The 13251-nt window shown below is 45.3% G+C and overlaps 1 protein-coding gene across 5 annotated transcripts in view; it reads left to right on the forward strand.

The window, feature by feature from the left end:
* Positions 1-1655: 1655 nt before the first annotated feature.
* LOC110155739 (nuclear receptor coactivator 2-like) overlaps positions 1656-13251 on the forward strand; it is a 37310-nt gene continuing 25714 nt past the window's right edge. For all 5 annotated transcript variants that reach the window (XM_055151985.1, XM_055151989.1, XM_055151986.1 and 2 more), the window contains exons 1-6: positions 1656-1838; positions 6541-6819; positions 7952-8194; positions 8397-8544; positions 10049-10869; positions 12349-12575. In XM_055151985.1, the coding sequence (XP_055007960.1) occupies positions 1691-1838; positions 6541-6819; positions 7952-8194; positions 8397-8544; positions 10049-10869; positions 12349-12575 (1866 nt within the window). In that variant the 5' untranslated portion in view covers positions 1656-1690. The remainder of the gene's footprint in view (positions 1839-6540; positions 6820-7951; positions 8195-8396; positions 8545-10048; positions 10870-12348; positions 12576-13251) is intronic.

A 13251-nucleotide genomic window follows, 5' to 3' on the forward strand; every position in this document is an offset into this window, starting at 1 on the left:
GTTGTGTGTTGTGTTCTCAGTTGTGTGTTGTTGTTGTGTGTTGTGTGTGTTGTGTGTTGTGTGTTGTGTGTTGTGTGTGTTGTGTGTGTTGTGTGTTCTCAGTTGTGTGTTGTGTGTGGTGTGTTGTGTTGTGTGTTTTCAGTGTTTTCTCAGTTGTGTGTTGTGTGTTGTTGTGTTGTGTGTTGTTGTGTGTGTGTGTTGTTTCTCAGTTGTGTGTTCTGAGTGTGTGTTTGTTGTGTGTTATGTTGTGTTGTGTGTTCTCAGTTGTGTGTGTGTGTGTGTGTGTTGTGTTCTGAGTGTGTGGTGTGTTATTGTGTTGTTGTTGTGTGTTTGTGTGTTTGTGTGTGTTGTGTGTGTGTGTGTTGTGTGTTGTGTGTGTGTTGTGTGTGTTCTCAGTTTGTGTGTTGTTTGTGTGTTGTGTGTGTGTTGTGTGTTGTGTGTGTGTGTGTTGTTGTGTTGTGTGTTGTGTGTTGTGTGTGTGTGTGTGTTCTCAGTTGTGTGTTGTTGTGTTGTGTGTTGTTGTTTTGTTGTTGTGTTGTGTGTTGGTGTGTGTTGTGTGTGTGTTGTTGTTGTGTTGTTGTTGTGTGTTGTGTGTTGTGTGTTGTGTGTGTTGTGTGTGTGTGTGTTGTGTGTTGTTGTGTGTGTTGTTGTGTGTTGTGTGTTGTGTGTTCTCAGTTGTTGTGTTGTTGTTGTGTGTTGTGTGTGTGTGTGTGTGTTGTGTGTTGTGTGTTGTTGTTGTGTGTGTGTGTGTTGTGTTGTGTGTTGTGTGTGTGTGTTGTTGTGTTGTTGTTGTGTTGTTTGTGTTTGTGTGTGTTTTGTGTGTTGTGTGTGTGTGTGTGTTGTTGTTGTTGTGTTCTCAGTTGTGTGTTGTGTGTTGTGTTGTGTGTTGTTGTGTGTTGTGTGTGTGTGTTGTTTGTGTTTGTGTGTGTTGTGTGTGTGTTGTTGTGTGTTGTGTGTGTTGTGTTGTTGTTGTGTTTCAGTTGTGTGTTGTGTGTTGTGTTTTTGTTGTGTGTTCTCAGTTGTGTGTTGTGGTTGTGTTGTGTGTTGTGTGTGTTGTGTGTGTGTGTGTTCTCAGTTTGTGTTGTTGTGTTGTGTGTTGTGTGTTATGTTGTGTTGTGTTCTCAGTTGTGTGTTGTGTTGTGTGTTCTGAGTCGTGTGTTGTTGTGTGTTGTGTGTTGTTGTGTGTTGTGTGTTGTGTTCTCAGTTGTGTGTTGTGTGTTGTGTGTTGTTGTGTGTTGTGTGTTGTTGTGTTGTGTGTTGTGTTCTCAGTTGTGTGTGGTTGTGTTGTGTGTTGTGTTGTGTTCTCAGTTGTGTGTTGTTGTGTTGTGTGTTGTGTGTTGTTGTGTGTTGTGTTGTGTTCTCAGTTGTGTGTGTGTGTTTATGTTTGTGTTCTCAGTTGTGTGTTGTGTGTGTTGTATGTTGTGTGTTGTTGTGTGTTGTGTTGTGTTCTCAGTTGTGTGTGGTGTGTTATGTTGTGTTCTCAGTTGTGTGTTGTGTTGTGTGTTATGTTATGTTGTGTTGTGTGTTGTTGTGTTGTGTGTTGTGTTCTCAGTTGTGTGTTGTTGTGTTGTTGTGTTGTGTGTTATGGTGTGTTGTGTGTTGTTGTGTTGTGTGTTATGTTGTGTTGTGTCCTGAGTTGTGTGTGGTGTGTTCCTCTCAGGCTCTGGACGGCTTCTTCTTCGTGGTGAACATGGAGGGGAACATCGTGTTTGTGTCGGAGAACGTGAGTCAGTACCTGCACTACCAGCAGGAGGCGCTGATGGGCTCCAGCGTCTACAGCGTCCTGCATGTGGGAGACCACGCCGAGTTTGTGAGGAACCTGCTGCCCAAGAGTCTGGGTGAGACACTCCGAAGAAACACACAGAGACACGTCCAAGAACTAATACTACAGACAAAACTACAGTACTGACAAAACTGCAGTACTGACATAACTACAGTACTGACATAACTACAGTACTGACATAACTACAGTGCTGACATAACTACAGTGCTGACATAACTACAGTGCTGACATAACCACTGTATGGACATAACTATAGTACAGACATAACTACAGTACTGACCTAACTGCAGTACTGACATAACTGCAGTACTGACACTAACTGACAGTACAAACTAGTACAAATATAACTACAGTACAGACATAACTACAGTACTGACATAATTACAGTACAAATATAACTACAGTACTGACATAATTACAGTACTGACATAATTACAGTACTGACATAACTACAGTACTGACATAACTACAGTACAAATATAACTACAGTACTGACATAATTACAGTACAAATATAACTACAGTACTGACATAATTACAGTACTGACATAATTACAGTACAAATATAACTACAGTACTGACATAACTACAGTACTGACACTACAGTACTGACTACAGTACTACAATATAACTAACAGTACTGACATAATACAGTACAAATATAACTACAGTACTGACATAATTACAGTACTGACATAACTACAGTACAAATATAACTACAGTACTGACATAATTACAGTACAAATATAATTACAGTACAAACATAACTACATAAATACAGTACATTACTACAGTACTGACATAACTACAGTACTGACATAATTACAGTACTGACATAATTACAGTACTGATATAACTGCAGTACTGACATAACTACAGTACTGACATAATTACAGTACAAATATAACTACAGTACTGACATAATTACAGAACTGACATAACTACAGTACTGACATAACTACAGTAGGGACATAACTATAGTACAGACATAACTACAGTACTGACATAATTACAGAACTGACATAACTACAGTACTGACATAACTACAATACTGACATAACCGCAGTACTGACATAACTACAGTACTGACATAACTACAGTACTGACATAAAATAGTACTGACATAACTACAGTACTGACATAACTACAGTACTGGCATAACCACAGTACAGACATAACCACAGTACGGACATAACTATAGTACTGACATAACTACAGTACAGACATAACTACAGTACAAACATAACTATAGTACTGACATAACTACAGTACTGACATAACTACAGTACTGACATTACCACAGTACTGACATAACTACAGTACTGACATAATTACAGTACTGACATAACTACAGTACTGACATGACTAAAGTACGGACATGACTAAAGTACGGACATGGCTAAAGTACGGACATGACTAAAGTACTGACATAACTACAGTACTGACATAACTACAGTACTGACATAACTACAGTACACACATAACCGCAGTACTGACATAACTACATACGGACATAACTACAGTACAGACATAACTACAGTATGACATAACTACAGTACTGACATAAATACAGTACTGACATAACTACAGTACTGACATAAATACAGTACTGTAACTAACCTGAGCCCTACTAACTAATATAGTAACAAATGCACTGATAAAGAGACTGCTGCCCAAGAGTTTGGGCGTTGTGTGTTTTTGCGGCGCGTCTTGAGCGTTCAGGCGTCGACACTCTGGATGCACGTCCAGGGCGTCGGTGTCAGAAGTTGAAAAAGCTGAACTTTTGGTCCGTCATGCCGTGTTAACCAATCAGGGAGGGGCATCCAGTGACGTACCCATGTTATTATCTAGAAAAAGGAGAAGAAAGAGAAAGAGTATAAATATATATACGCAACAATATACACAAACACTGGACCGAATGACACGACTAAACCAGGACTAAACCAGGACTGAACCAGGACTGAACCAGGACTGAACCAGGACTGAACCAGGACTAAACCAGGACTGAACCAGGACTAAACCAGGACTACCAGGAACCAGGACTAAACCAGGACTGAACCAGGACTAAACCAGGACTAAAACCAGGACTGAACCAGGACTAAACCAGGACTAAACCAGGACTAAACCAGGACTGAACCAGGACTGAACCAGGACTAAACAGGACTAACCAGGACTGAAACCAGGACTGACTAACCAGGACTGAACCAGACTAACCAGGACTGAACCAGGACTGAACCAAGACTAACCCAGGACTGAAACCAGGACTGAACCGGGACTAAACAAGGACTGAACCAAGACTGAACCGGGACTGAACCGGGACTGAACCGGGACTGAACCAGGACTAAACCAGGACTGAACCCTGAACCAGGACTGAACCAGGACTGAACCAGGACTGAACCAGGACTGAACCAGGACTAAACCAGGACTGAACCGAGACTGAACCGGGACTGAACCGGGACTGAACCGGGACTGAACCGGGACTAAACCAGGACTAAACCAAGGACTAAACCAAGGACTAAACCAGGTCTAAACCAGGACTGAACCAGGACTGAACCAGGACTGAACCAGGACTGAACCAGGACTAAACCAGGACTGAACCAGGACTGAACCAGGACTAAACCAGGTTTAAACCAGGACAAAACCAGGACTGAACCAGGACTGAACCAGGACTGAACCAGGACTAAACAAGGTCTAAACCAGGTCTAAACCAGGTCTAAACCAGGACTGAACCAGGACTGAACCAGGACTGAACCAGGACTAAACCAGGACTAAACAGGACTGAACCAGGACTGAACCAGGACTGAAACCAGGACTAAACCAGGACTGAACCAGGACTGAACCAGGACTAAACCAGGACTGAACCAGGACTAAACCAGGACTAAACCATTAGCGTGTCATTAGTGGAGTATAAATATAAACACGCCGCAGCTGACGAGCCAATCACCTCCTCTGATGGTTTCATGTAATAAAAACACTAAAGTCTCTCAGTCTGCTCCATCGTCCCGGGAAAAGTCCTGGACTCGGCACTTGTTTCCACGACAACCGACGTCCTGGATGAGCGTCAGTTATTTTTCTCCCAAATAGAGACTAGAGGCGTCCAGCGCGTTTTTTGACTCGCTGATCTGAACAGACCCTAAGAACTACAGACCTAACAGAACTAATATACTGACCACACTGTTAAAAAACTTGGCCAAAATTTAAGATATAAACACTTAAATCTATCTGAAAATGACTTAAAAGTAAAGAAATGATCTGTCCACGCAGCAAAATCATTTTACTTGACAAGCTCTTTTTAAATAAACGACCTCTAGACTAGAAGGAATCATCTGTGGTCAGAGTTCATGAGCTGGAAATAAGTTTATTTTAAGTTAAGTTTGAGATAAACAGACTCGAGTATCAAGTAAATCTGCGTCACTGAATCTAAAAACAAGTGAAATGTTGCAGGGAAAACTCGGGTAAATGGATTGTAGCTTTTTTTAAACATTTATTGCCTAAATTTAAGTTTTTCTGACTAGTTGAGTTATGGAAGAAATATCTGTGACATTTAGTTTTTAAGATTATACAACCAATTCAGAATGAGTAAGTAGAAAATAAATCTGAAAACAAGTGATAGACATGTTTAATGCCATACTGTGGAATATTCCAGGCAAAGCAACTGTAAATAATCTGAAATAGTAACTAATCTTCTGTGTAACATAATCCAGTTTATTCTGTTTTATTCTCTGTTAAAAATCAACACAAAATAAATCCATGTATCGTTCGTTCATTCGTTTTTCAATATAAAACCAAAAATAAGAAAACAAAAATATCAACAATTTTCTTCACTATTTGTCTCCAAAACCAAAATGAAAAAACGGATAACGATTAGTTTTTTCAGTTTTCGATTTTGTGTTTAAATGAAGAATGGAAAAAATGATGACGGTCGTTTCCCGTTTAAGTGACTCCCGTGACTGTGATGCCGGATTTTGCACCGCGTACGGACTGAACCAGGACTGATCCAGATCCGAGACCAGAGCGGGACAGACCGGGACAGACCGGGACCAGACCCGGACCAGAGCGGACTCCGAGCTTTGACTCCGAGCCTCCGCAGGGTCCGAGCCTCAGCGTCGAGCTCCGGCCCTGCCGTGGGCTCTGAGCCTCCGGTCTGGTCCTGGTCTGGTCCTGGTCTGGTCCTGGTCTTATCTCGGTCTCAGGCCTGCTCTGGTCCCGGTCTGGTCCCAGTCTCAGTAGCACCCTGGTCCCGGTCTGGTCCCGGACCTGGTCCATTTGAACCCAAAGTTCTTAGTTCGGTTCGTTTTCGTTGGTGTGAAAGCGTCAGTTTGATGCTTTGCTCCACCTCGGAACCAGTCGTGGTTCTTGAGCGTGGAGGACCGGAGCAGCTCGACCGGACCTGTAGTCCACAGAACATTCTCACTTTTCCCGGAACCGCTCGGACCACTGGTCTCAGTCTCAGTCCCGCTCTGGTCCCGGTCTGGTCTCGGACTTGGATCAGTCCTGGTTCAGTTCGGCATCGCAGTCACAGAAGTCACGTAAACGGAAAACGGTTGTTATCTGTTTTTTTCTGTTTCTTCATTTAAACACAAAATCGAAAACTGAAAAAAATAATCATTATCCATTTTTTTATTTTGTTTTTGAAGACAAATAATGAAGAAAACTGTTGTTTTTTTGTTTTCTTATTTTTGGTTTTATATTGAAAAACAAATGGATTCAAACCAACAAAACAAACCTCTGATCTGTGTGTGACTTTTCCTGTTCCAGTGAACCATCGCTGCACCGAGTCGTCTGGTCGAAACAGCCGCACCTTCACCTGTCGAATGCTGATCAACCCCCAGAGCGACAGGGCCTCTGCGCCTGCCACGCCCGCCGCACCCGCCACACCCGCCACGCCCGCCCCGGACTCGCAGGACTCACAGGACTCGCAGGACCCTCGGGAGCCCCCGCACCCGCAGGAGGCGCCAGACTCCGGGCAGCAGAAGTACGAGACGCTGCAGTGCTTCGCTGTGTCTGAGCCGCAGTCCATCAAAGAAGAGGGAGAAGGTGCGGCGAGTTTACGGATAAACTTCGGTCTTTTTTAATCTTATTATTTAAAAAAAACTAACAGGGGAACCATCAGTGTGGAGGTGTGGGGTCTGGGGGTTCTCCCTAAGAAAATTCTAATTAATCATTTGTCATTTTGCACTTTCTGGTTGATTTTAAATACAATTTGAGCATCTTTTGTGCCCCATGTCCCAAATTATCTTTCCTCCTTTTCTCTGAGCTCTGCAGAATTAAACCCAGCGTATAAACCTAAAGCTTTTTAGGACCAGGAAACGTTAAAGTCATTACTTCAAAGTTTAAATGTTAAACATGTTTATGATGTTTGAACCATGTTTTTAGAATGTGGATTGTGGTTCTTCTTAATGATTCCACCCTCAGAGGCGGCGCTACCATTAGGCAAAAGTAGGCAGCTGCCTCGGGCCCCCAAACCTGGAGGGGCCCCCAAACAGTTGCCCTCAGTGTCACAAACGACCGAGGACTCAGCAATTAGATTTTTTCTCAGTATGACATTAAACGAGAGTCGTTTTACTTTTAAAAAATAATCATAAAAAAAAATAATAATAATAAAATGTAATGGATGTAAACAAAAATTTAAGTTGTACGAGCAAAAAAAAAAAAACTACTTTCTGTTCTGGTTTTCTAGTCGATGACCAAACTAATAAGACAAGTTTCTAATCCACAATAATTCAAATAAATAAAGATTCAGATGTCTCAAGAACAATGGGGAAAAACAGACAATAAATACAATAAAAATAAATAAATAAATAAAATAAAATAAAAAATGTGCATTATAGTGAGGGCCCCAAACTCAAGTTCGCCTAGGGCCCCCAAATTGCCAACTCCGCCACTGTCCACTATAGTACCACACTGCAACAAAGCTTGGCCAAAATTTAAGATATAAACATTTAAATCTATCAGAAAGTGACTTAAAAGTAGTGAAATTATCTGTCCACGCAGCAAGATCATTTTACTTGACAAGTTCTCATAAAATAAACGACCTCTAAACTAAAATGAACCAGTCTTAGAACCAGTAAGTAGAAAATAAATCTGAAAACAAGATGAAGAACCTGATAAAAGTGTTTAAATCTTGTCCAGTTCTGACGTCTGTTTTTGTGCCGGTTTGTGTTTCCAGATTTCCAGTCGTGTCTGATCTGCGTCGCTCGGAGAGTCCCGGTCAAGGAGCGACCGTTGACCTCCACGTACGAGAGCTTCACCACGAGGCAGGACCTCCAGGGGAAGATCACGTCTCTGGACACGAGTCTGCTCCGGGCCTCCATGAAGCCCGGCTGGGAGGACCTGGTCCGACGCTGCATCCAACGCTTCCACCTGCAGAAGGACGGAGAGATGTCCTACGCCAAGAAGCACCAGCAAGAAGGTCAGGGGTGTTGTGCCTGCGTGTTTATGACAGAATGTTCAGACGTTACCACAGTCACACAATGCACACATTAGTAAAAACTGGTACAAAGTCACATAGTACATCTTTAAGAATATTCAAATCTGTGTTCACTGACTTGATTATGGATTATTCTCTGGTCTCTGTCCCCGTCGTTAAATCCTCTCTCCCTGTGTCTCTGCAGTTCTCCGTTGTGGTCACGCCTTCAGTCCTCTGTACCGCTTCACTCTGTCTGACGGGACCCTGGTCTCCGCCCACACCAAGAGCAAACTGGTGCGATCTGCCGCCACCAACGAACCCCAGCTCTACATGTCCCTGCACATCCTACAGAGGTAAGGTCCTACAGAGGTCACATCCTACAGAGGTCACACACTGCAAAGGACACATCTTACAGAGGTCGCATCCTATAGAGGTAATGTCCTACAGAGGTCACATCCTACAGAGGTCACACACTGCAAAGGACACATCTTACAGAGGTCACACACTACAGAGGTCACACACTACAGAGGTCACACACTACAGAGGTCACATCCTACAGAGGTCACACACTACAGAGGTCACACACTACAGAGGTCACACACTACAGAGGTCACACACTACAGAGGTCACACACTGCAAAGGACACATCTTACAGAGGTCGCATCCTATAGAGGTAATGTCCTACAGAGGTCACATTCTACAGAGGTCACACACTACAGACGTCACACACTACAGAGGTCACACACTACAGAGGTCACATCCTACCGAGGTCACATCCTACCGAGGTCACACACTACAGAGGTCACATCTTACAGAGGACACATCATACAGAAGTCGCATTCCTACAGAGAACATATCATAGACAGGTTATATTCTACAGAGGACACATCATAGAGAGGTAATGTTCTACAGAGGTCGTATCCTACAGAGGACACATAGAGAGGTAACACCCAACAAAGGTGTTATCCTACAGAGGTCACACACTACAAAGGTCTCATCTTACATCCGGCACATCTTAGAGAGTTACATCCTACAGAGGTAATGTCCTACAGAGGTCACACACACTACAAAGGACACATCTTACAGAGGACACATCATACAGAAGTCACATTCCTACAGAGGACATATAGAGAGGTAACATCCAACATAGGTCGCATCATAGAGAGGTCACATTCTACAGAGGAAACATCCTATAGACGTCACACCCTACTGAGGTCACATCTTAAAGAGGACAGATCATAGAGAGTTTATATTCTACAGAGGGCACATCATAGAGAGGTAACATTCTACAGAGGTCGCATCCTACAGAGGACACACACTACAAAGGCCTCATCGTACATCCAGCACATCATAGAGAGTTACATCCAACAGAGGTAACAGCCTACAGAGGTTACATCATAGTGAGGTCACACACGACAGATGTCGCATCATAGAGAGGTCATATTCTACAGAGGAAACATCCTACAGAGGACACACCCTGCTGAGGTCACAACTTACAGAGGTAACATTCTACAGACGTCACATCATAGAGGTTCCAACCTACAGAGGTCACATACTACAGAAGACATATCATAGACAGTTTACATCCTACAGAGGACTTATCCTACACAGGTCACATCAGAGAGGTGACACATCAAAGAGAGGTTACATTCTACAGAGGTTACATCCTACAGAGGCAACACACTACAGAGGTCACATCCTACAGAAGACACATCATAGAGAGGTTACAACCTACAGAGGTTACAAGGAGAAGCCGAGAATCAGCCCCTCTAAAGCCGAGGTCATGGAAGGTTGGGAGAGTATTTCACTTTTTTGCTTGTACATACACTTTCATATTTTCTGTTTTTGTGTTTGCAGGGAGCAGAACATGCCTGACCTGACCTCTGACACACCAGCGCCCCCTGCTGTCGTCCCAAAGCCTGTGTCCCCCCTGAGCTCCCCCGCTCCCTCCGCCCTCTCTCCAGACACAGGGGCCATCTCCTCTGCCCCTCACCCCAGCTCCTGCTCCTCTCCCCTGGGTCGCTCCTCTGCCTCTCGCCCCACCTCCTGCTCCTCTCCAGGGGGTCACTCCTCTGGTCCTCACCCCAGCTCCTGCTCCTCTCCCGGGGGTCGCTCCTCGGCCTCTCCGCCTCCTCCGTCTCTGGGCAGCCCGTACGTCTCCTCTGCCCCTCAGCCCTCCACAAACTCTCCTCCGCCACACAGAAAAAGCCCAGGTTTAGTCGCCAGCAGCAACTGTAGCAGCCAAAACAACTCACCCCAGCAATCTCCATCTTCGGTCGGGAGCTCGTCACAATCCAGAAGGAAAAAGTCCACGTCTCAGAGCCCTCCGAACATCACCAAGTCAGGTTTAGACTCGGATCTGTTCGGGGGGAGCGAATCCGGCGAGGACCGATTCAAAGAAGAGGACGGAAACCTGGAGGAGCTCGGAGATGTCCCCAACCAACTTCTGAACGCCAAAGGTCACACCAAACTCCTGCAGCTCCTCACCAACAGTAAACTGGAGAATGTGGACCCGGGCTCGCCTGGGGAAGAGGCGGGGAAAGACGGGGAACTGGGAGCGGGCGCGGGCCAGGGAAACCACTCGTCATCGCTGAAGCAAAAACACAAAATCCTGCACAGGCTCCTCCAGAACAGCTCCTCGCCGGTGGAACTGGCCAAGCTGACGGCAGAAGCCACAGGTACGGACACAAAAACTGAGATTAAAGTCAACGATTGTTAGTTTTGACTTCATTTGGTGGGATAATTCCGGTTGTGCGTTATAATTATAGGGTTTTTTTGGCTCTGAGGAAGTTTTGACCTGTTTCTTGAAGGTCCAATACTTGGTTTGACTCTGGGAGAGACGAGGTCTGTGAGGTCTGGAGGGGTCTGCTTTGTAGATGCTTTATGCTCAATTTGGATTTTTCTGCGAGCTCGTTCACATTTTCAATTAAATGTGACTTGTGTGTGATCTCTAGTGTGAACTTTAAACGCCGCAAAAGTGTCCCGCATGTGCACTGGAGGACACGACGACGTCACATCGAGCTCCTAAAATCCGGTCCAGTTGTTGGTAAAATGTTCAGGTCACACGTCCACAGCCGCTTCGTTTGTTTGAGTCTTTATCCTCCTTGGATTTTGCTCAGGATCTTTATTTTTCGTTGACGTTGGAGTCAGGTCTGTCTGTAGCCGCGCTCGGACATTTCTTTGTCAGTCATTTCAAAACCCGCCCAGTTCCAATAAGACTCCTGGTCCCGGTCCAGCAGAAGTAAACAACAAGGCCAAAAATTCAAGTTAATTCATCTGATATAAAAATGTATTGAACAGATACATATGTACTCTAGTTTATGAAACTGTTGACCTTTTTTCTGGACCATTTTTGGTTCTAAAGTTCCATCCGTTTTAAACAGACCATGTATGAAACATGGAACAAAAATTATTTCCCAAATTTCAAAGACCTGAAAATCATGTAAATAAATGGATGTATTTCATCATATCTTGTGTTATTCCATCTTTGAACTGTTGATGAAGGGACATGATTTTAAAAAAAAAAAGTATTTAAAATGATAAAAATGTTCTTGGAAGGACTGACATATTTTATAGAAATAGTTTCCTTTCATTTTGAAGTAATATTAAAGTATTCAGAAGAAAAAAGCCGACAAATGATGTAAAATCCTGCACCTTCTACTTGTTTGTACAATTTTCCCTCCGGTTACTTTTCCCTCCGTTACCATGAACTTTCTTAATAAAAAATCTCTGAGTCAAAAAGTAAGAGGTTTTTCAACCTAATCTTGTACCATATGGTAGAAAACTATATGAAGCAAATATTCAAACCAGTTTGTTAAGGATATGTAAGTGAGAACCAAGAGTTATCACTGTTTGGATTTAACACTTGACTGGACCCTCCTTCAATTTGTTCTGAACACAGATCCCACAAAATATGAATAAACTCTCTAACTTCGCTTTCCCTCCATTGACGAGACTCTGAGTCTGAAGTGTAGGTGGGATGAATGTGACCTGACCGTTCAGACTGAAGTCACATGTCAGAAGATCAGATGTGTATCGGTTTTAGGAGCACAGGTCCATGTGTGAGCTCTGAAAACTACAGTTTGCACTTAAATAAAGTTTGACTGATTGTTTCTAAAAGTCACTGGAGTAAAAGTAACTGTTTCCTCCTCCCGCAGGTAAGGAGAGCGCGACAGGTGCAGCAGCAGATCCAGCCGAGCCGACAGGTGCGGAGGGCGACAGGAGACAGGAGCAGACTCCAGGGAGCCCCAAGAAGAAGGACAACGCTCTGCTGCGCTACCTGCTGGACAGAGACGATAACGGCATCCTGGACAAAGCCCTGAAGATGGAGACGAGCGACACGAGCAGAGCCACCGTCAAGACCGAGAGACAAGAGCACCCGCAGGTGAGACGAGAGCGCCGCTGAGCAAGAGCGCCCGCAGGTGAGCAAGAGCGCCCGCAGGTGAGACGAGAGCACCCGCACCGCAGGTGAGACGAGAGAGACAAGAGCGCCCGCAGGTGAGACAAGAGCCCGCAGGTGAGGCAAGAGCGCCCGCAGGTGAGACGAGAGCACCCGCAGGTGAGACGAGAGCACCGCAGGTGAGGCAGAGCGCCCGCAGGTGAGGCGAGAGCGCCCGCAGGTGAGGCGAGAGCGCCCGCAGGTGAGGCGAGAGCGCCCGCAGGTGAGACGAGAGCGCCCGCAGGTGAGACGAGAGCGCCCGCAGGTGAGACAGGAGCGCCCGCAGGTGAGACAGAGCCCGCAGGTGAGACAAGAGCGCCCGCAGGTGAGACAGGAGCGCCCGCAGGTGGCAAGAGCGCCCGCAGGTGAGGCAAGAGCGCCCGCAGGTGAGCAGAGCGCCCGCAGGTGAGCAGGAGCGCCCGCAGGTGAGCAGGAGCGCCCGCAGGTGAGACAGGAGCGCCCGCAGGTGAGACAGAGCGCCCGCAGGTGAGACAAGAGACCCGCACCCGCAGGTGAGACAAGAGCGCCGCAGTGAGAGACGAGAGACGAGAGCGCCCGCAGGTGAGACAGAGCGCCCGCAGGTGAGACGAGAGCGCCCGCAGGTGAGACGAGAGCGCCCGCA

This window comes from Boleophthalmus pectinirostris, unplaced genomic scaffold, assembly GCF_026225935.1.
Source record: "Boleophthalmus pectinirostris isolate CB_2022bp ecotype Guang Dong unplaced genomic scaffold, ASM2622593v1 HiC_scaffold_16, whole genome shotgun sequence".
Taxonomy (NCBI): domain Eukaryota; kingdom Metazoa; phylum Chordata; class Actinopteri; order Gobiiformes; family Gobiidae; genus Boleophthalmus; species Boleophthalmus pectinirostris.